At 47.8% G+C, this 22,663-nt stretch overlaps 1 protein-coding gene and 1 long non-coding RNA gene across 3 annotated transcripts in view; one reads left to right on the top strand and one right to left on the bottom strand.

Annotated features, from left to right (window-relative positions):
* BCO1 (beta-carotene oxygenase 1) overlaps window positions 1-22,663 on the top strand; it is a 41,117-nt gene that overhangs the window by 1,106 nt on the left and 17,348 nt on the right. For both annotated transcript variants that reach the window (XR_014774629.1, XM_084757449.1), the window contains exons 2-7: window positions 1,713-1,841; window positions 7,497-7,626; window positions 9,971-10,118; window positions 11,874-12,021; window positions 15,514-15,737; window positions 19,522-19,779. Coding sequence is in view for 1 of the 2 variants with exons in the window: in XM_084757449.1 (XP_084613575.1) it covers window positions 1,713-1,841; window positions 7,497-7,626; window positions 9,971-10,118; window positions 11,874-12,021; window positions 15,514-15,737; window positions 19,522-19,779 (1,037 nt within the window). In the remaining variant the exon portion in view is untranslated. The remainder of the gene's footprint in view (window positions 1-1,712; window positions 1,842-7,496; window positions 7,627-9,970; window positions 10,119-11,873; window positions 12,022-15,513; window positions 15,738-19,521; window positions 19,780-22,663) is intronic.
* Window positions 39-14,604, bottom strand: LOC311583668. The gene is made up of 3 exons (XR_014774630.1): window positions 14,490-14,604; window positions 851-981; window positions 39-398 (listed from the first exon to the last, which is right to left on the bottom strand). It is a non-coding gene; the product is annotated as an uncharacterized lncRNA (long non-coding RNA).

The following is a 22,663-nucleotide window of genomic DNA, read 5'->3' as shown; positions in this document are numbered from 1 at the left end:
TCTGTGTTTACATGGGTATCTTCCCCCCCCCCCCCGTAACAGGAGCTGCTTTTGGAAGCTTAGAAGCCCATATATGGGAACAAGATGCGTGGTAATGCAGTCTCTGAGAAGGGAGTGGTTTCTTCTCGTTGTCTCCAGAAGAGTGTTTGGAATGCTCTGACAGCCAAGAGTACTGGGGATGTGAGTCGGGACACCAGAGGACAACCTGCAGGGATTGATTGTGTCTATGATGTGGGCCCAGGGATTGAACCCAGGCTGTCAGGCTTGGCTGCAAGTGTCTTTACTGGCTTAGTCATCTTGTTGGCCCTCAGGTCAACTTCTAACTGAGGAACTGCCGTAGACGTTGTTGGGAGCCTTCCCAGGTTTTATGTATATTTTCTACGATTCAATCCACGACTCTAAGAGAGAGAGAAAGAGTGTGTGTGTGTGTGTGTGTGTACATTAAATTATATATAACATTTAGGTGACTATTCAAATATAAAAGAAAAATTTACAGTATCATTATTTGAGTGTATTTCCATTTTTGAAGCTTTTATTACCTTTAACCACGTGTATGTGTCTGTATCTGTGTGTGGGTATATGTATGCAAGTACAGGTGTCTGGAAAGACCAGAAGTATTAGATTCCCCTGGGGCTGGAGTTACAGGTGGTTTTGAGCTACAGTGGGTACTGGGAATCAAGCGCAGGTCCTTGGGAACTGGGAGAGCAGTGTGTGCTTTTAACCACTGCACCATCCTTCCAAACTCTCTCTTAAGTTTGCACAAGACAGATGTCTTAGTCGGGGTTACTATCACCGTGATGAAACACCACGACCAAAGCAACTTGGAGAGGAAGAGGCTTATTTAACTTACACTTCCACATTGTAGTCCATCATCACAGGAAGGTCAGGACAGGAACTCAAGCAGGGCAGGAACTGGAGGCAGGAGCTGATGCAGAGGCCATGGAGGGGTGCTGCTTACCGGCTTGCTCCTCATGGCTTGCTCTGCATAGATGGCGGACAAAGAAAGCTGATTCCTGAAAGTTGTCCTCTAAACTAAACACACACACACACACACACACACACACACACACTGAGCCCCAAAGTCAACCTTGTGAGTCGGTACTCGAGACGCCATCCACCTTGTTTTTTCAAGCAAGATCTGTCACCGTCCTGTGGCTTACCAGTTTGGCTGGCTAGCCTGGCTAACAAGCCCCAGGAATCCACCTGCCTCTTCCCGACTCCCACCCCCTGCATTGGGACCACAAACACAGTCCATCTTGCCTCAGTTTTTATGAGGGTTCTGGAAGCCACGCTCAGAACCTCCTGCTTGCGTGGAAAGCCTTTTACCCACTGAGCCATCTTCCCAGCCTCTACCATGTTCTTCCATGCTGTGAGGCAAATGCCCTGGTCAAGACTCAGGATGACGCTCCAAGCTCTTAGCCAGGCGAGGCACTTCCGGTCTGCGAAGCACCAGGCTGCAGCACCGCCTCTAGCACCCTCTAGCGCTGTGCAACTTCAGATGACGGAACTGTATCTATTCTTGTCGTCCTCAGTGCTAGCAAACTATCAGCCCTCATGGTCCTTTTCTAGAAATGACCATGGAGTAAATGGACGGACAAGGAGTAATAGTACATTCTGTGTATTCAGTTTCTTTTCACGATGTACACATTCCTTTTTAAGATTTTTCAGTTTAGTCATGGACTCTGGCAGCTAAACGGTGTCTCTCTTAACAGGCAGGATTCCAGCATGGCTGCAGGGGACGCTGCTTCGCAACGGGCCTGGGATGCACACGGTGGGAGATAGCAAGTACAACCATTGGTTTGATGGCCTGGCCCTTCTCCACAGCTTCACCATCAGAGATGGTAAGAGCCGGGCATGAGTTTGCTGTTGTCATGGTAACAAATACAAGGCAGACCCCCATGGTCCTTTGTTCTCTTTCCATTCTGGGGGGTCAGAAGTCTGAAATTGATCTCACGGGCGGGAGAGGGGGGTGATGCCAAAGTACTGGCAGGGTTGCTTTCCTTCTGGGAGCTCTAGGGAGAACAGGTTCACTCTCTCTTCGCAAGAGTTCAGAAGTTGGCTGTACCCTTGGCTTATGGCCCCATTCCTATCAAACCAATGGCATAATACATGCATGTTTTTTCAGTCTCTTTCTTCTCCTTCACACCTGGGTGCTGGGAACGGAACGCAGGTCCTCTGTAAGCACAGCAAGCACGCTAAACTGTGAATCCACCTCTCCAGCCCTTATCTTTCATTTTTGAGAAACCTCCAACTGCCTTCCATAGTGGTTGGACTGTTTTGCATCCCTACAGGTGTGAATCCTGGCTAGCTCTTGTTGGTTTGTGACCACCATTCCCACTAGGGTGAGATGGCATCTCAGCGAGCTTTGACTTCCATTCCTCTGATGGCTAGTGACGTTGGACATCTTTTCATATGTTTACTGGCATTTCATGTTGGTGTTTCATGCTTTGAAAACTGTTTATTTTATTAACCCACTTTGTTGTTGTTTTTTAAGAAAGTGAGAGGCAGATGGCCGTAGTGGTAAACACCTTTAATCTCAGCACTTAGAGGCAAAAGCAGGTGGATCTCTGTGAGTTTGAGGCCAGTCTAGTCTACAAAGTGAGTTCCAGGACAGCTAGGGCTACACAGCAACATCCTGTCTCAAAACAAAAACAAAACCAAACAACAACAACCAAAAAAAAGGAAGTGAGGGGGTGGAGAGACACCTCAATGGTAAACAACACTTGTTACTTCCCCAGGAAGCCTGGGTTCAGTTCTCAGCACCAACATGATGCTTCCTAGCCATCCATAACTCCAGGTCCAGAGGATCTGATGCCCTCTCCTGGTCTCCATGGAAACTTCATACATGTGGTGCACATATATGCATGCAGACAAACACCCACACTCATAAAATAAATATTTTAAAAAGTTAGAAAAAAAAACCCAGAACAATAGCTTGTGGCCACCGCTGGAGATGACTAGAAGTTAATGCCTTAGAAACCAGCGAAGACCAAGTGTGATACTGCACACCTTTAATCCCAGCACTCAGGAGGCAGAAGCAAGGGGATCTCTGTGAGTCTGAGGCCAGCCTGGTCTACATAGTGGGTTCTAAGACAGCCAGAGCCACATAGTGAGATACTGTCTCAAAAAACAAAAACAAGATCTAGCAAAGACTGGGTAAAAGAGAAGGAGCAGAGAGGGCGGAAGCTAAAGAAGGGCAGAGAATAGGTTCTTCTGTTTAACTCTAGAAGGGCTACAAAATAGAAAGCTGCGTTTAAAGCAATGACAGTGAGCCGGGTGCGGTGGCGCACGCCTTTAATCCCAGCACTTGGGGAGGCAGAAGCAGGCGGATCTGTGAGTTCGAGGCCAGCCTGGTCTACAAAGCAAGTCCAGGACAGCCAAGTCTACACAGAGAAACCCTGTCTCAAAAAAACAAACAAAACCAAAAAGTAATTAATTAGTTAAACAAAATAAAGCAGTGACAGTGAGTGATGTCAGGTCTTTCTCCGCAAAGAGAGTGTTTCTAGAAGATAGTCATTTCAGTATTTGTGTGTGTGTGTGTGTGTGATGTGTGAGAATGTATTTGGAACATGCATGGAAGATTTATAATGTGTGCATGTGTATGTGTGGCATATACCAAGGTATAGGGGTACACACAAGTCTGTGTGTAATGTGTGTTGTGTTTGTATGTATACACATGTTCGTGTGGTACATGTTGGAGTAGTAAGGGTGCAATATATAAGTGGTGTACGTTGCAGGTGTGCACAGTATTTGTGGTGTGTGCCAGGGTATATAGGTGTACAAAATATGTGAGGTATATATTGGAGTGTGTGGGTGCACATAAGTGCATGTGGTATGTGTCAAAGTATGTGGGTGTATGTGTGTGGTGCATTCAGAGGTATATGGATGTACACAAGTATGTGTGGTACGTGTCAGAGTGTGTGGATGTTGGGGTATGTGGGTGCATGCACTTGTGTGGTATGTGTCAGTGTGTTGGTGCACACATGTGTGTTTGGTTTCCCATGTATATGTGGGTACACACCCACATGCCCTACCTTAATCCCAAAACTATCAGACCTGACCCAGTTCTTGAAGACACCACCCATGAGATTTATGTTAACTGTGTCCCTTCAGATGGGATGTGGCTGACAGAGGCCTTGGGAGAGCAGGGTGGACAGTGGCTGTTATTTTAATCTCACACTCGTGGTCCGGCGTCAGTCTTGAGTGTTTTCAGAGCTCCTTTTTCCCAGGGCCTCCAGCGCTCTGGGATCCCACAGCTCTGTGTTTATAGGAAATGGGCGGCCTGGCTTGGGAGTTTACATTTCAAGGGAAAAGAATTCACCTTTCAAGCCAAGCATCCTGGGCCCCAAAAGCCTTAGCCAGTGCCATGTGGATGGTGACATCCAGAGTGACCAAAGAAGGACAGACTGGCTCTAAAGTGGGTCCTTGTTCAGTGCTGCGCTTGGCTGAGGACCAACATCAGGCTCCCCCATAACGAAGCCTCCAGGGTTTTCCTTGACCACCTAGAATTCCATCAGCCAACACACATGCATAAGGTACTTTCATTACTGTGACAAAACACCTGAGAAAAGTAACTTAAAATGGAAGAAGGAATTTGTTGGGCTCACAGCTTGTCAAGGAGTGGAGTGTGAGACACACTGGTCACACTGCTTATGCACACAGGAAGACGGGAGACAAACACGAATGGTCAACTCGCTTTCTCCAACACTCAGATCAAGCCCCCAGCCCATGGGATGATCCCAACCCACCTTCAGAATGGGTCTTCCCTCCCTGGTTAACCCTCCACAATGTGTCCAGAGGTGTGTCTCCGAAGTGACTCTGAAGGTGTCAGTGAAAATGAGCCATCAGAGCACGTGTGCTGTGTACCTCCGCTGCCAGATGCCTCGCAGCATCTTTCTTTCTTTCTTTTTTTTTTTTGGTTTTGTTTTGTTTTGTTTTTTGAGACAGGGTCTCTCTGTTAGCCTTGGCTGTCCTGGACTCACTTTTTAGACCTCGAACTCTGGCTGGCCTCGAACTCACAACGATCCGCCTGCCTCTGCCTCCCAAGTGCTGGGAATACAGGCATGCGCCACCACATCTGGCTTGCCTCGCAGCATCTTATCTCACTGAAATTGCTAACCCTAGGAAGTGGGGAGGTGGCTGCCTGAAGCTGGCTGCAGTCTAATGATGGCTAGTGTTCCTGTAATGCTCCTCATTCCCCCTTAGGTGGGAAATGAACGTGGTTGCCACTGCAATGTACACTCAGTCCTTTGGAGAAAGGTACGAAAATACACCCCAGGGGGAGAGGCTATTGGCGTTGTTAGAAGAGCTTGCCATTGTATGGGACAGTCCCCATATCCCTATGTTAACTGAGATGTCACCTGTTATGAGTCTATTTTTAGAAGAGCCAATCGGACTGTATCGCTGTGTCCAGACCTTGCCTAAGAGAGGCCATGTCTATGTTCATTTCCAGCTTAGGAATCCATTACTGTCACTGGTTGTGTGGCTTAAGGTGTCTAATCTCCCTATACCTCTATCTCATTAGGTGAGAACCGATCTGTCGTCACATTTGTACATTTGTGTGTTAAGAAATTTTACATTCAGGTATTTATAACTTTTTTTTATGATGCTGTTGACTGGCAACTTTGGTTTTATTTATTTATTTATTTATTTATTTATTTATTTATCTATCTAACAATCCTGGCTGTCTTGGCCTTACTTTTGTAGACCAGGCTGGCCTCGAACTCACTGCAATCCACCTGACTCCGCCTCCTCCCAAGTACTGGGATTAAAGGCATGTGCCACCATGCCTGGCTAGGTTTTATTTTTATTCAGAACATTTCTTTATTTTTAACTTTCTATTGATTCTTTCTGAGTTTCACATCATGTGCTCCGAATTCCATTCCTCTCCCTCGTCCCTTTGTATCTGTCCTCCACCCTTGCAACCTCCCACCCAAAATATAATTAATAATAATAATAATAATAATAATAATAATAATAATAATAATAGTAATAGTCATCATCATCATCATCATCATCATCATCATCATCATCTTTCCATGAAGGCTATACTTTGTCACATTGTACCATACCGTATGCCCTTTTGTCCAGGCATCTTTCCTTGTAAATGTGCATTGCAATAAGTTATTGCTCTGGTTCAAGGCCACATTATCAGTACTAGAGCCTCACCAGGACTCCCCTCAGATATCCTGTTGTTGCCCAGTGTCATGGAGACGCTGCATCTTGAAATCTGCAGGAACGGCCCCTTTACATTTTCCAGTAGTCCATAGATGGGGTAGATGTTGGAGTAGGCCAACTCAAAGCTCTGTATCTGGGCCTGGGTGGTAGCTGAGTTGGCAGGCATGCCACCTCTCCCCTCCCACTACCAGTGCCTGTCCTGGGTAGCTCACACAATGCCGCAGCCAGCAAGGGACAGGACCTGTTCTCCAACTCTCATGCCCTTGAGACCAGCTCACCTACACCCACACCACTAGGGCCACCTCCACTGTGATGCCCAGGCAAGGTCTGGGGTTGTTACCCCTAGTGTTACAGCTGGTGAGGGACAGGGACAGCTCTCCTGCTCTCAGCCCTCTGAGCCCCTTCTCCTACCTGCTGCAGATGGTGAGGGGCAGAGAGTGGGGGGCAAAATATTTCTTTTATATTTTGTTTATTTGTATGTGTGTGTGCACACATGCACCAAGGAGTGGGGGGAGGCAGCTCTCTCCTTCCACCATGACGGTTCTGGGGAGCAAATTTAGGTCATTAGCCTTCTTAGCAGCCTTTATGCACTGAGCCTTCTTCCCCACTTGCCTTCTTATCTTTTATTTTATTTATTTTTATTTTTTTATTTTTTGTTTCGCTTTTTGTTTTATTTTGATTTTTTGTTGTTGTTTTTTGAAACAGGGTTTCTCTGTGTAGTCTTGGCTGTCCTGGACTCACTTTGTAGACCAGGATGGCCTCGAACTCACAGCGATCCACCTGCCTCTGCCTCCTGAGTGCTAGGATTAAAGATGTGTGCCACCATGCCCAGCTATTTTTGTTTTTTTGAGACAGGGTTTCTCTGTGTAGCCTTGGCTTTCCTGGACTCACTTATAGACCAGGCTGGCCTCGAACTCACAAAGATCTACCTTCCTCTGCCTCCCAAATGCTGGAATTAAAGGCGTGCACCACCACACACAGCTTCTTATTTTAGTTTTATAACCTACTAAGTCTAATTAGTGCTGCCTATACATGAATATGTGTGGAGCTCTCCACTGGAGCCTGGGAAACCTACAGGGATCACACATCTAAGAAAACTCTCTCTCTCCCTCTCTCTCTCCCTCTCTCTCTCTCTCTCTCTCTCTCTCTCTCTCTCTCTCTCTCCCTCTCTCTCTCTCTCCACTCCAAATCTCTTCTCGCTTGCACGAAGGAGGCTAGTCTGGGTCAACAAGCCTCCCTCTGGCCCCCAGAAAAGCCCCTAGAGTGGCTGACATCAATTTCAAAGGTGCCAGGCTGACAAGCATCTGCTTCTGTTTCAGGGGAGGTCTTCTACAGGAGCAAATACTTGCAGAGCGACACCTACAATGCCAACATCGAAGCCAACAGAATCGTGGTGTCTGAGTTCGGGACAATGGCCTACCCAGATCCCTGCAAAAACATCTTTTCCAAGTAACGTCCTCTTTTGAATCTTGACAAATTCATGCTTTTTTTATTTATTTTTGATGGTCAAAACAGCCCATGTTTTCTCCCCTAATAGTTTTCTTTGGGGTAGGTAAAACTCTATGTGGCCAGCCTGTGGCCACAGGTGCTGTGTGATTCTTAATCACTGATGGCAAGAGAGGCGAAGAACACTTGACACATTGTCATATGGTCACCTGCCTGGCTGGGAGGAGAGTATTTGGCCATTATCAATCAAAAGTAGAAGTGTGTTCTCCCTTTTGTCTAGAGATGCTCACGTCTGAAGTGACAAATAGACATTATTCCTAGCTATGTCATTTGTTATGATAAAAGCTAAAAACAAGCCAAATGTCATTGCCAGAAGTCTGGTTGAATACATCAGTGTGGCCGAAAAGGAATTTCATGTCCAAGCATAAAATCTAAGGCATGATAAGTTAGGAAGTTGTTGTTTTAAAGCAGAATAGGCCTGGAGAGACAGCCAGTGAGTAAGAGCACTTGTTGAGAGAAAGCACAGAGTCCCAAGTCCAAGTCCGCAGAATACTTATAAGAGCTCAGCATTGTTACAAGCATGCCTATAACCCTAGGGCAGTGTGAAATGTCGCAAGGTTTTGTAGACTGCCAGCCTTGTTCCAGGTGTAATGAGGGACTTTGCCTCTGGAGAGAGTGGTAGAAACTGAGAGGCAGGACAGCTCGCATCTGCTTCTAGTTCACTGTGCATACCTATGGGTGCATGTACCTACACACATACACACACACACACACACACACACACACACACACACACACCCGGCTCTTTTTCTTAAAGCAAGGCACATAAATGGCAGGGAACATAAAGAGATTCAAGAGGACAGTTCAGGGGGTGGGACGCTGACAAATGGGAGGGTGGGGAGATTCTTCTGGAACACATCTGAAGTCATCTGGGTTATGAAACAGATGTGTGTATTACACATGCAACAAATAAATTCTTGGCTGGAGGGTCAGGCCTGCTGTCACTATCTCCCTTCAGATACACTCCAGGCAGCGAACTACGGAACGATTCAGGGCGGATTAGCCAAAGACAGGAAAACTGCTTCTGCTTTTCTGGGGCTGACATCATCAGTCCCTGGAGCAGGGCGACTCGCCCTTGCAGCCAGGGCTGAGCTGGGAGGTGTCAGCAGAGAAAAGGGAGTGAGTGAGTGGGCTGGAAGGACTTCAAAGCCACACCTGGAGGAGAAAATCTGCAGTTAAAACCTTTTGTCGCTAGGGGGAGCACCACTCAACACTTGTATCCACTTGTACCACCACACCCCCTCGGGTTGTTTTTCCCTGTTTGTCGTTTGCCTTTTGGTGAAATGAGCCATGTGTCTGAACTAACACGAGCTTGTTTTCCTCTTTGCTAAAATTAATTCCAGCGCTAAAGATCGTAGCTCAGGCTGTAGAATGTTTTTGCAAAGCCCTGGCTTTGATCCCCAGCACAAGTTTAAACCGGACATGACCAGTGCTCCAAGTCTGGACAGAGTCTCTCTCTGAACCTAGAGCTAAGCTACCGGCCGGCAAGTCCCCAGCAATCCTCCTCTGTCCACTTCACAGAGCTTTTGGGTTACAGGGATGTGTGTGGCCATGCCTAGCCACTCAGGAAGTGGAGGCAGGCTAAGCACAAGTTCAAGGACATCCTTGGGGACATAGCATGTCTGAGCTAGCCTGGGACACATAAAACCTTGTTTCAAGAGCCGGGTACGGTGGCGCATGTCTTTAATCCCAGCACTTGGGAGGCAGAGGCAGGCCGATCACTGTGAATTCGAGGTCAGCCTAGTATACAAAGTGAATCCAGGACAGCCAAGGCTAACACAGAGAAACCCTGTCTGGAAAACAAAACAAAACAAACAAAAGCAAAAAACAAAAAAACAAAAACCCACAAATAAGTTATTGAACAAAGTACTCAATCAGGGTTCAGATTCTACCAAAGAAATTTACTGTTTTGCTAGCTTTGGGCGAGGGGTGGGTGTAATAGCTTCATATCTGATATCTGTGTGTGGCTGCTTAAAACAGTTGTAAGCATACCAGCTCGTGCTGCCTCTAGTTGAAGAGACCCCTGCACTTTGGGCACTCAGGAGGAGTGTCAGGTGGCCACATTGCCCCAGCACCTCGCTCGCTGGCTCACTCCGGGTTGGGGAATGTGGGGGGGAGAACCTGATCTCTGGGCCCTCCAGATTCCTCGGGTGACCCCTTGAGACCCAGAGTCTTTCCTCTGTTGCTGTAGCAGACCGCACTCAATGGTGAGAAGGCTCGCCATGAAGAACAAAACTTTGCAGCCGGCCAGGCACGGCCAACCCACACCAACCGTCTTTCTTTCCAGAGCTTTCTCCTACTTGTCCCACACCATCCCCGACTTCACAGACAACTGCCTGATCAACATCATGAAGTGTGGAGACGACTTCTATGCGACCACAGAGACCAACTACATCAGGAAAATCAACCCCCGGACTCTAGAGACGTTGGAGAAGGTTGTATAGGCTTACAGCCAGTGTCCGTTCCTTACCTACCCCCCAACTCCCAGGGAGAAGGCAAGCTGACTACAGAAAGCTCACTGGAAGGTCCCCTCCTCTGATCCCCTTCAATTCTCAGCTGCCCTAGCATGGTGCTTGTAGTTACGCCTACGCAGGGGCTGCACGGTGTCCATCCTTGTGGCTGCACTTGCTACCTAAGCATATTTCAGTTACCCATGGGACGCATGCATGATGAGAGTCCCAAAGATGGCTCCACCTAGTGACACTGCAGCCATCTTTCATGCCTTTCTCGTGTGTCCCCATAGGGCTGGAGAGATGGCTCAGTGGTTAAAACTATATACTATTCAGACGGATGATCTGAGTTCAGTTCTCAGCACCCAGGCTGTAAACTTAACTCCAGCGCCAGCGATCTGATGCCACCTTCTGGCTTGTCTGGGTACTGCACTCATATGCAAGACTATAAAGGGCTTAAAATAACAGAGACCTATGGAGGCCCGCAATTCTAAATCCAATGTGTTTCCCAGCTCCTGTACTTGTCACCCATCCTCGGTGTTCTCAGCTGATAGACATATCACTTTAGTCCCCACCTTCTCAGCCCCATGGTGTTCCCTTTGTGACTGTGTGCTCCAATTTCCCGTGTCCTATAAACATACAAGTAATGAGGTCACAGGCCACTCTCAAATGGTATGACATCACCTTGTCATAATTACACATTCAAAGACGCAACTGCCACATGAGGTCACATTCACAAGCGCTGGGGTTAGGACTTCCTCCTATATGTTTGGAAGATGGTACAACTCAGAAGCCCTACCCACAGTGACCTGCAGAGGGCAGTATTACTCAGAGAGCAAAGGCACCAGCAGACTGAGCCGCTTCCTGGGAAGCACTGGGCCAACATTGCCGTGAAATCAATAGACCCCATTTCCGTTTGCTCCAGCTGGTTGTTCAAAGCCACAATGTTGTCATCGGTATTTGAACGATCTGCGAAATTGAACACTTTTCTTAGCTGGGAAATTACGTCCAGTTCTCTGTAAACTAGGTGGCCAGATCCCAACTGATGCATCCTGGGAAATAGCAGAAAAACCAGAGCCCTACCTAACTCGGGTCTGGCTGGGCTATCCTGGAGAAGGACAGACGGCTAGCCCCCAGCCATCCGATTGTCCTCTGGCTGTGATCTGTTCTGAGCAGGGGTCTTCGTTCAAAGCCTTGGTAGAATTCCTGAGTTAAGTGAATGGTTTTATAACCTCTGTTTCCAGAGTAAAAAAAAAAAAAAAAAAAAAATCATGAGAGGCCTGGAGAGCTGCATGTCTCTGCCTCTGTGAACTCCAACAATAGGGGTAAATTTAAATGACTTAATAGAAGTGGCACCCAGCAGTGACTGAGACTGGCTGGAAGGTGGCAATCTAGCTGCCTTTGTCATTCCTTAGAGCCTACTTTCATGGGGCACCCTGTCTCTGTGCTGGGGATCGATCCTGACAAGACCAGGGTATGGGGTGAGAGTTACAGACACACACCCCCCAAAACAAAAAACACACTTGCTCACTAGCTCCCCCCAACTTCTGCCACGGAAGTAGAGCGAGATCGTATCGGGCCATGGAGGTAGACATCTCTTTAAAGGCAGATTATGCCTTTCCCCCCAATTAAGAGATAGGCAAAGAGATCCACCTTCCTGCTAGGCCTGGGCTCAGTCAAGAGCTCATGGGGTCCCATCCCCCCCTCTTCACAAAGCGGAGTGGCTATCGTATTTTACAGGTTGATTACCGCAAGTACGTGGCTGTAAACCTGGCTACCTCACACCCTCATTACGACGTGGCTGGAAACGTCCTTAACATGGGCACGTCCATTGTGGACAAGGGAAGGACAAAGTACGTGATGTTTAAGATCCCGGCCACAGCACCAGGTAGGTGACTCTGGGGAACTAACAAAGCAAAGACAGCCCAGGAGAGTCTGGACCTGTGCTTGTGGCACCCTACTCCATGCAGGACCTTCCTCCATGGATTATTCAGATGACCTTAAGTTCAGTTTTGTCATCTATGTGACTCCAGAGTTCTTTTGGGAAGAGCTTGGTTCTTTTCCTTTGACGTGAAAGAGACATTTCTGAGATTATTTTGGATAAAAGAAATCCATCACTCTCTTAACCTCCTGGTTTTTAGGCTCCAATTCATGGAGTCACTATTTTATCTACCCACCCACCCATCCGCTCACCTATTTACCCTTCCATCCTACCACTGCACTCACCTACCCTCTCAATTACGCATCCAACCAACTATCCATTTATCCACCCATCTGTCCATCCACCCATTCATCTACGCACTCATCTACTGACCAACCACTCGCCCATGCATCTGCCCATCCAGTCATAAACCATCCACCCATCTACTTACTCATTTACCCGCCTCTCCATCCACCCATATCACCACCAATCTACTTATCTTCATATCCATCCACCCACCCATGTATGCAATCCTCTATCAATCCATCTATGTAGCCTATTCGAACCTTTCTCTAGATACTAATTTAGTCATTTTTAAAGATTTATTTATTTATAATTTATACAGTATTCTGCCCATATGTGTGCCTGTACACCAGAAGAAGGCACCAGAACTCATGATAGATGGTTGTGAGCCACCATGTGGTTGATGGGAATTGAACTCAGGACCTTTGGAAGAGCAGACAGTGCTCTTAACCTCTGAGCCATCTCTCCAGCCCGAGTTTAGTCTTTTCTTTTCTTTTTTTTTTTTTTTAAGTCTTCGGACACACGTTTTATATGCCAAGATGGTGCCACCCTGCAGCCAGGCTCCCAGAGCTGTTGGGGTGCTCAGCCCTGCTGGGATCCACTCCAGAGCCACACCCTGTTCCCAGGGCCTTCTGGACCTCCTCCTCGTAGGGCCGGGTCCTGGAGCAAAGCCCAGGCCAGTGATTGATTGCATGTTCCCGAGGGGGAAGAGGGTGAGGCTCCCAAGCTGTGTTTGTCTAGGACCCTCCTGGTTGCCACACCCAGCAGATGAAGCCTTAAAGGGTGTTTGACTTGACCTTCTGGCCTAGGAAACAAGCTTCTCTCTGTGACCTTGAGAGTCCCTGCCTGCTCCCTACTCCTACAGCCAGCTGAAAACTACCCAGCTCTGCCAGAAGCCGGAAGCACAGCCCATCCCCACCCTGACCCCCAGGTCAAAAGGCGATGCGAATATTATTAAGCGAAACTCAAGTTACTTAAGCTGATGAAGGATGTGTGTGGTCCAGTCGAGCATCTTAAAGTTATCAGACTGGGGTCTTCTAGGCATCTTATCTGCTGCCTATTATCACAGGGGACTGTGACGCTCAGAAAATTTAGGTGACATTGTGCTGGTCACACGGCTTACAAGAGCCCTGGCATTATGCAAAGAGGCAGGGGCATTTCCCGAGCTCTATATGCCAGACCTGGGCCTTCCACCTCAGTTTGCTTTGTGTTCCTCTTCACTTGTGGAGAAAACTAACCCATAACCCCCGCAGCATTGCCTCCCACCTGCCAGTTGTTTTCTGCACAGTTGCTGCACAGGTGGCAGCAGAGAGGCAAGGACCTTGACAGGGAACTCATTATAAATCAGCCCTAGGACTGGGTGGGAAGGCCTTTTGCCCAGGGCTGATTCATGCTTACAAAGGACTCAAAAGACAGATCACACACACACACACACACACACACACACACACACACACACACACACACACACACACAGAGCCACAGCCCCGAGTGCCAGCAGAGACCTGTGAACTGTGGTTAGAACAAGGGGCAGCTATGGACCCCCACCCTGCCCCATGTCCTGTTGCTTGCTTTTCTGGGTATTTTTTTTTTTCCTCCTAACAACACAGGAAGAAGAAAAGGCTAAGACTTGGATCATTGTGATAGACCATTATTTGCCCATCTGTGAAATGGGTATCCTACAGCTTAGCTTCATTGCTAAGTACACGGAAAAAAAATCCCTCATCATTGGATGGAGGCATGGTCCTGTCAGCACCATGCCAGCCTTGTAACCATGATGATTTGCATTTGGTCCCCAGAGCCCACATAAAAAGCCTGTAGTATACCTGTAGTAACCCTAGCTCTGGAGAGACAGAGACGGGCAAATTCCTGGGGCTCACTAGTGGAATGTGTGGATTCCAGGTCTATTGTTTTTAAATTATCTGTATTATCTGTAGGCCCAGCTAGCAATCAATCAAGACACAGACACTTGTTATATTTTAAAATAGCCTTAGTTAACCTGGGGCAGGGCAGATATCAATCCTCTAAACTACCTCCCATAGTGGGGCAGGCATGGGATCCCTGTCTCAATCCCATGCCATCTGCTTCTAATAACCTCTATCAAGCTACCTCCCATCCATAATCCCAAATACTTGCTCATGTTCTTCATCTGGGCCAGATTCTTCATCCACGCCGCGGGGCCATGTGCTTCTCCTCCATCTAACCCATGGCGGCCTTCCTCTCCTCCCTTCAGGTCTCTCTCCTTTCTCCTCATGGCGATCTCTCTTCTCCTTCCCAGAATTCCTCTCTCTAAGCCCCACCTATCTCCTTTGCCTGCCCAGGTGGGATGGCTTTTTATTAAACAAAAGGTGGGTCACAGAGACAGTAAGCAGTAATTAACATCAAAATACATCAGACCATTCCCCCCCCCCCCCCCCCGCTCCCCGCAACCCAGGTCCTAGTGAGAACCCCTGTCTGAAGAAGCAAGGACAATGTTTAGAAGCAGTGACAGCTCAGGTGGTCCTCTGCGCCTGTCCGAGTGAGCACACTTATGTCAGCCCTGAGGCACAGGGCAGCTGTCATCACAGCAGGCAGCTGGGTGTTTCCTTACGGGTAGTATTAAGAAAAGTGGGCAGAAACCCTGTGGGATATATTGTGTATGCTGGCTCCCCACAAAACACAAGGGCTTAAACCTGTGGGAAGGGTGGCCCTGGGAAGCTTGCTAGAAAATGCAGTCTAGGGCCCTGCCCCGGGAACACATTAAACTCTGCATTTGATCACCATCCCCGCATGATTCATGAGTGCGTACATTCATGGGTCTGCAGCAGGGGTCCGCAGCTTCTGCGGAAGGACCGTGTGAGAACCAACCCTCTGGTGTCTGTCACTGAGGCTCACCTGGGCTAATGCTCCTGGAAGCAGGAGTGGGTGTGGCCAATGTCCCATATAAAGTTGTGTTTGTAAAAGCAGCTGTAGAGTCGGTTTAGTCCCCGGGGTTGGAAGGGAGACCATTGGGTGAGAGAGAGAGTGGTCCTTCAGGCTGGAGACCCCAGAATTCACCACGGCCGGTAGGCTCTAGTGTGCGTCTCTCAAGATCTGGTCCTGTGGGCTCTTCATCGAAGGGTCTCCTGAGGACGCAGTCGCGGTGCAGGTGATAACGCTACCCTGGTCCTTCTGCAGGCACCAAGAAGAAAGGGAAGAGCCCTGTGAAGCGTGCTGAAGTATTCTGCTCCATTCCCTCCCGCTCACTCCTTTCCCCCAGCTACTACCACAGCTTTGGAGTCACGGAGAACTATGTGATATTTTTGGAGCAGCCTTTTAAGTTGGATATCCTCAAGATGGCCACAGCATACGTGAGGGGGGTGAGCTGGGCTTCCTGCATGGCATTCGACAAGGAGGACAAGGTGAGGCCTTCCTGTCTCTCTCTACCCCGCCCCAGGAGCCCTGAGAAGGAGGCTACCCTGAGAGATGCTACCCTGAGGGAACTTTAACTGCTCTTCTTCAAGCTCTCGGCAGGCAGACGTCACCATCCGTTTGCTATTGGGATGGGTTCATTAGAGTGGTCCTGAGTTAGGGCATCCTTACTTCCGAATGCAGACTGTCCTGGGAACAGGATGTGATCCTGGGCAAACAAAGCCCCCACCAAAGCATCCCTGGATGCATAGCCACTGTGGGATTAAGTCCACAACCAGAGCTGGGGGTCTACACAGCCTCTGGAGAAGCTCCTTCAGCACATCTGCTTTCATCATACAGTGTTTGGGAGGGGGTCCTAGATATGAGTGAGCTTAGACATTAGGATGGCACTGGGCTCCACAAATGTAGAGTGAAAACATCTCCTTCAGTTGGAGGCACATGAGTGTCCCATGTATGTACAGATGAGTGTATACATGAGTGTGCATGCATGGCTGGATGTTTAACACATGTGTATGTAATTATGACTTTTTTTTTTGAGACGGGGTTTCTCTGTGTAGCCCTGACTATCCTGGACTTGCTTTGTAGACCAGGCTGGCCTCAAACCCACAGAGATCCACCTGCCTCTGCCTCCCGAGGGCTGGGGTTAAAGGTGTGTGCCACCACCACCCCACTGAATTTCTTTCTTTATTTTCTGTTGCTGCTTTCCACAAATGTCCAGTAATTCTCGGTGTTATATCTATTCAGTTAGAAAACCCCATGGAAAAACTGCTTTACTGTGCTAGGGGTGTAGCTCAGCTGGTAGAGTGCCTGCCTAGCACACACAAATCCCTGGGCTCAATCCCCAGCACTGTATAAACTCAGTGTGGTGGTGTGTGCCTGCAATCCCGGCACTCAGAAGACGCAGACAAAGAGGATCAGGAATTCAAGGCTATCCTCAGCTACATAAATTCAACACCAGCCTGGCCTACATGAGGCCTTATCTCAAAATAATATATATTTTCTAAATTCCTTTTCCATCAGGCCCTCCACTATCTTTCTCCGTCCTCCCCCTCCTCCTCCCCCTGCTCCTCCCCCTGCTCCTCCCCCTGCTCCTCCTCTTCCTCTTCATCTCTGCCCCACAGTGCCCTCCCACTCTCACCTCCCCCCCCTCAAGTTCTGGAGAAAGTCACCATCATCCATTGACTGTCCACAACAGAGGTTTTGGACCGTCACGCCCACTTTTATTTACAAGTACAAATAACGCCATCTTGTGTCTCCTCAGGGGAAGAAGGAGGTAGAGGAGGCCTGATTCTAATCACTCAAGGGCTCCACCCTCAGTCAGGCCACACCTTTCTCCCACTCCTTGCTTGTTCTGGATGTCTTCTCTGAGGTCCAACTGCCAAGGGCCTCCACGTCTTCCCCGTCCTCCTGGAATCAGATGGTGTCCTCCCTCACTGGTCTAGCTCCCCAAGCCTGCAGGAAACTCCACAATGACTTTCTCCATCTCCCACCCCTACCTCGTTTTACCTGAACACGCCCTTCATCGCTGATGCATTACAGATTTTCTGTTTCTTTTTTTTTTTTTTAAGATTTATTTATTTATTATGTATACAGATTTTGTTATAGATGGTTGTGAGCCACCATGTGGTTGCTGGAATTGAACTCATGACCTTTGGAAGAGCAGTCAGTGCTCTTAACCTCTGAGCCATCTCTCCAGCCCCTAGATTTTCTGTTTCTTGTGGGTTCCCCTCCACTCACATGTACAGTCCTTAAAAAGAACCACTGTGTGTCACTGTCACTGTCACTATAGTTCCTAAAGAAGTACCTGGTGTGTTCAGAAGGCCTTCTTGTATTTGTATCAGGAAAGAGCAGGGCACAGATGCCACTCAGGTGGAATGTCCCCTTGCAGCCATCTTCAGAGAGAGTGCCAGGAGCTTGGAGACCTGTGAGTCTGAATCCATGGCTCTGGCGAGGCCCTGGCCTAGAGCATCCCAAGCTCCAGAAGTAAACGTTTTCATAAAACTCCAAGTGTCTGACCTGGAGTTGGAGTCACAGAGAAGATATGTTAAGATATGTTAAGGCAGAACAGCCCAAGAAAGCTGAGAGAAGAGGAAAGGGAGGAGAGAGAGAGAGAGAGAGAGAGAGAGAGAGAGAGAGAGAGAGAGAGAGGGAGGGAGAGAGAGAGAGGGAGAGGGAGAGAGAGAGAGAGAGGGAGGGAGGGAGGGAGGGAGGGAAGGGGAGAGAGAAGAGAGGGGAGAAAGAGAGAAGACAGAGAGACCTGGGATGTCGCTTGGTGGTAGAACATTTACCTAGCATGCACAAGGCCTTGTGTTACCACAGAAAAGAGAAGACAGACAGAGGAGAGGAAGGGAGAGGGAGGGACAAGGGGAGAGAAAGAGAGACAGCGAGAGGTTGTATCAGACAACCAACCTGTAGAACTAGCTCATTACCACCCAGACTATTAGCTGGTCACACATAGCCGGGCCACCTGGGGCAGATGTAGCTCCCTAACCAGACCTGGGCCCACTCCCCTGTACCCCTGATGATGGAGTGGGGTGACTGTGACTAGCAGCCCTGGGAAGTGTGCTCTGTAATGCAATATGTGGAAAAAAGGACTGAAGAGCAGGAAGTTAGGGTTTTAGGGCTGCAGCCTCAGATAGAGCCTGCTGTTTACACTCTACCATCATGACTGTTCCCAGGGCGCTCGCTTGCCCATCGCTGGAAGCACAGCGGTGCACTCCTGGGGCCCTCCCCAAAGGCTGCCCAGCCTCCTGGGGTCTGCATGCCACAGCAGGGCAGTTCCATTCACTGGAGCTTTTGCCTGCCTACCAGTCTGGCAGGATTTTGTTTTGTTTTTTACTTAATGTAAGTGTGTGTGTGTGTGTGTGTGTGTGTGTGTGTGTGTGTGTGTGTGTGTGTATGCGCGCGCGTTTTAATTCCTTGGTGGCAAATGCTCAGGAGTGTACTTGCTAAATTGAATGACTGATGGATAGATACATAGGTAGGCCGGTCAGTAGATTGGTAGGTGGGCAGATCAGTAGATCAATAGATCAATAGAACAGAATGCCTCATACAGCATGGTACGATTTATAAAAAAAACATGTTCACACAAGCACACACACACATATGTACAAACGCAGTGAGGTCAACCCCAGGTGTCATACCTTAGGATACCACCTACCTTGTTTTCTTTTTAAACAGTGTCTCTACCTGGCCTGTGGCTTGCTAATTTGGCTAGATTATTCAGCCAGAAAGAACCATGGGTCCCTCGAGCTGTCTCTGCCTCCAGTCCCAAGCACTGGGCTTATAGGTGTGCACCACAGCTCCTGGCTTCTTCACGTGGGTGCTAGGAATCAAACTCAGGTCCTCATGCTTGTACAGAAAACACATTATCAACTGAGCCATCCTCACAGCCCCTTTATCTTAATATTTTATTAGGCAATATTCATTATATAAAGTGATAGATTTATAATGATACTTTCATTCAAGCGTATTGTATACTTTGTGTTTATCGCCTATTCACCTTTTAATTTCATCCACATACATCTATCCATACACAAAATATATAATTGTAATTTTGAAAAAAATTTAATCTACTGGTGGACATTTTGATTTATTCCGTAATTTGGCCATTGGAAATAGCACTACCTGGCATTTTGGGGTGCATACAGAGCTCATAATGGGGAAAGAGATGTTCATATGGCCACAAGCTAGGGCAAGCCTAGGTGCTGTGATCTCTGATATGCCAAGCACATCAGAGGGTGGGCTGACCCCTGGGTGGGCATTTTCTTTCAGACTTACATTCACATCATCGACCAGAGGACCAGGAAGCCGGTGCCAACCAAGTTCTACACAGACCCCATGGTGGTATTCCATCACGTCAATGCCTATGAGGAGGACGGCTGTGTTCTGTTTGACGTCATCGCCTATGAGGACAGCAGCCTCTACGATCTCTTCTACCTGGCCAACCTGAACCAGGACTTTGAGGAGAATTCCAGGCTTACCTCAGTGCCCACCCTCAGGAGGTTCGCTGTGCCCCTCCATGTGGACAAGGTAACGTGTTCCCAGGATTCTCTGTTCTCTGCACAGCCCTGGGCAGAAAGTTTGTTGACATTGAATTTCACAATGAACTGGGATTTCTTTTTTTTGTTTGTTTTGCTTTACTTTGCTTTGCAGTGCAAAAATAGAACCCAGGGCCTCACACATGATTTACAACTGAGCAACAAATATATCCTTTCGCATCCCAGTCCTGAACTATTCTTTGAAAAAAACTTTTTCAAGGATTTTCTTTTCTTAATATTTTATTTTAACTTTAATCTATATACATTGGTGTGAGGGTGTCAGACCTTGGAGTTACAGACAGTTGTGAGTTGCCATGTGGGTGCTGGGAATTGAACCCCAGTCTGTCGGAAGAGCAGGCAGTGCTCTTAACCACTGAGCCACCTCTCCAGCACCTCAATGATTTTCTAAAAGCAGTTCTGTTCTGTAGAAACTTTAGGAAATGTAACTAAATGGAAGGAAGGAAGGAGGGAAGGAGGGAGGGAAAGAAGGAAGGTCCCTTTAAATCTGGCTTGGAGTGATAACATAGGCTGTGTTGACAGCACAGAGGAAGTTGAGGCTAGCCTGGGCTACATAGCCATACCTTGTCTCAAACAAAAAAATGACCCCCATTAAACCCACCACACAAGATGAACACTGTGTTTATTCCAATCTCTCTGGATACACTTTCGATAGATAGATAGATAGATAGATAGATACATACATACATACATACATACATGCATACACAAATATACATGTATATTTTAATTGCATCTTTTTATTAGTTTCATTAAGATATAATCCACACACCATAGACTCCATCCATTTAAAGTGTTCAATTAATTGCCCTTTGTTATTGTCAGAGTTGAGCATCCATCCCCACCCTCAATTTTGAACATTTTTACCACCCTTAGAGAAACCCCATACTCTTTACCCCTTAGCCATCATGTCCCAGGAACTCTCCCCTTGCACCAGGCAACCATGGATCTCCTCCCAGCCTAAAAGGCATCACCCATCCAAATGCATTATGTTGGCAGAATCTTACAGCACACAGCCTGCCACCCCTGCCTTCTCTTCCCGAGCAGCGTTTTCGCTTCACCCATGTCGCGGTTTGTATTCACACTTCATTTTCTCACGTGGCCAAGTGTGTGTGTACCGTTTTGCCTTCTGCCTTTTATACCAACTATGTATCTAGACATCTGTCTGTGCTCTCATTGTAAGTATTCAGCTAATGGCCCACGGGAGGGACTCAGCACCACCAGCTTGCACGAGCTCCCTGCTGTTTCATTATTGTTCTTAACTTTGTGTGTGACCCCCTGGTTCAGGAGTCCTCTTCCATCAGGGCCCCCGGCTGTCACAGCTCTGAGCAGGAGAAGGAGGAGGAGGAGGCTTCTGGCCCCAGAAGTCACTGACTTCATGATATAATTAATTTAAATGGAACCAAATTGAGCTCAATTAAAATGTGACAGCTCCCATTTACCGAAGGAGCCCCGTGTGCCAGGTGCTTCGCTCTGCATTTCATCTCTTTGCTTACTGGCCAAGGCAATTTATGGGAAAAGTTGGGAGCCTCATTTTACAGATGAAAAAAAAAAACTGAGAATTAAGCGAATGTGTCCCAGGCCACAGTGCAAGGCTAGAACCTAAACCAGTCCTAGTGGCGTCTCTGTAACTGCGGAGGTACTAGAACTCAGTTGTTCACCCAGTGGGCCTTATAGCTGGGGACAGTCCTCCCCAGCCCAGGATGCCTTTTCCCACCCTTATTTCTGGGTTCTGCAGTACAGGGATCCAGCCCAACTGCTGTCCAGGGAGCAGAAGATTTATACCCAAGTCTCCAAACTCAGAAATCTCTTCTAACACTGCTCTATGTGTCTCTGCAATGGCTTATGCCGCATCTCATGTCACTCTGAATTTACATCCACAGCATTGTTGTTGCTGCTGTTGTTTTAATCCACAAACTTCTAATTAAGTCCTGCGAAAAGGAACAAGACGCACACCAGGGAAAGCAGCACTTCCTGCTGTAAAGTGAAGGAGAGTGTGCAAATGCGATCCACACAGAGGTCTGCAGCTCCAACTGGGGCTGCCTCCTCCAAAGGCCTGACTTGGACCTGGAGTTTCCCTAGTTAGGGTTTCTATTGCTGTGATGAAACATCAGGACCGAAAGCAACTTGGGGAGGAAAGGGTTTATTTGGCTTATACTTACACATCATAGTTAATCTTTGAAAGAAGTCAGGACAGGAACTCAAACAGGACAGGAACCTGGAGGCAGGAACGGATGCAGAGGCCATGGAAGGTGCTGCTTACTGGCTTGCTCAGTCTGATTGCTTGCTTTTTAAATATTTATTTAATTATTCACATATTTTATGTATATGAGTAGCCTGTCTGCTTGTACATCTGCACGCCAGAAGAAGGAATCCCACAATAGATGGTTGTGAGCCACACCATATGGTTTCTGGGGATTGAACTCAGGACCTCTGGGAGAACAGCCAGTGCTCTCAAAAGCTGATCCATCTCTCCAGCCCCCCAACCTACTTTTTTTTTTTTTTTTTTTTTGGTTTTTCGAGACAGGGTTTCTCTGTTTTCTCTGTGTAGCCTTGGCTGTCCTGGACTCACTTTGTAGACCAGGCTGGCCTTGAACTCACATCGATCTGCCTGCCTCTGCCTCCTGAGTGCTGGGATTAAAGGTGTGTGCCACCACACCCAGCCCAACCTACTTTCTTATAGAATCTAAACCACCAACCCAGGGATGGCACCACCCACATGGATTTGGACTTTTCCCCATCAATCACTAATTTTAAAAAATGCCCTACAGCCAGATCTTATGGAGGCATTTTCTCAATTGAGGTTCCTTCCTTTCAGATAACTCTAGCTTGTGTCAAGTTGACATAAAACTAGCCAA

Source organism: Acomys minous, assembly GCF_964271855.1.
Source record: "Acomys minous genome assembly, chromosome: 14".
NCBI lineage: Eukaryota > Metazoa > Chordata > Mammalia > Rodentia > Muridae > Acomys > Acomys minous.
The sequence above is the reverse complement of the archived record's forward strand: the minus strand, read 5'-3'. Positions and strand labels throughout refer to the sequence as shown.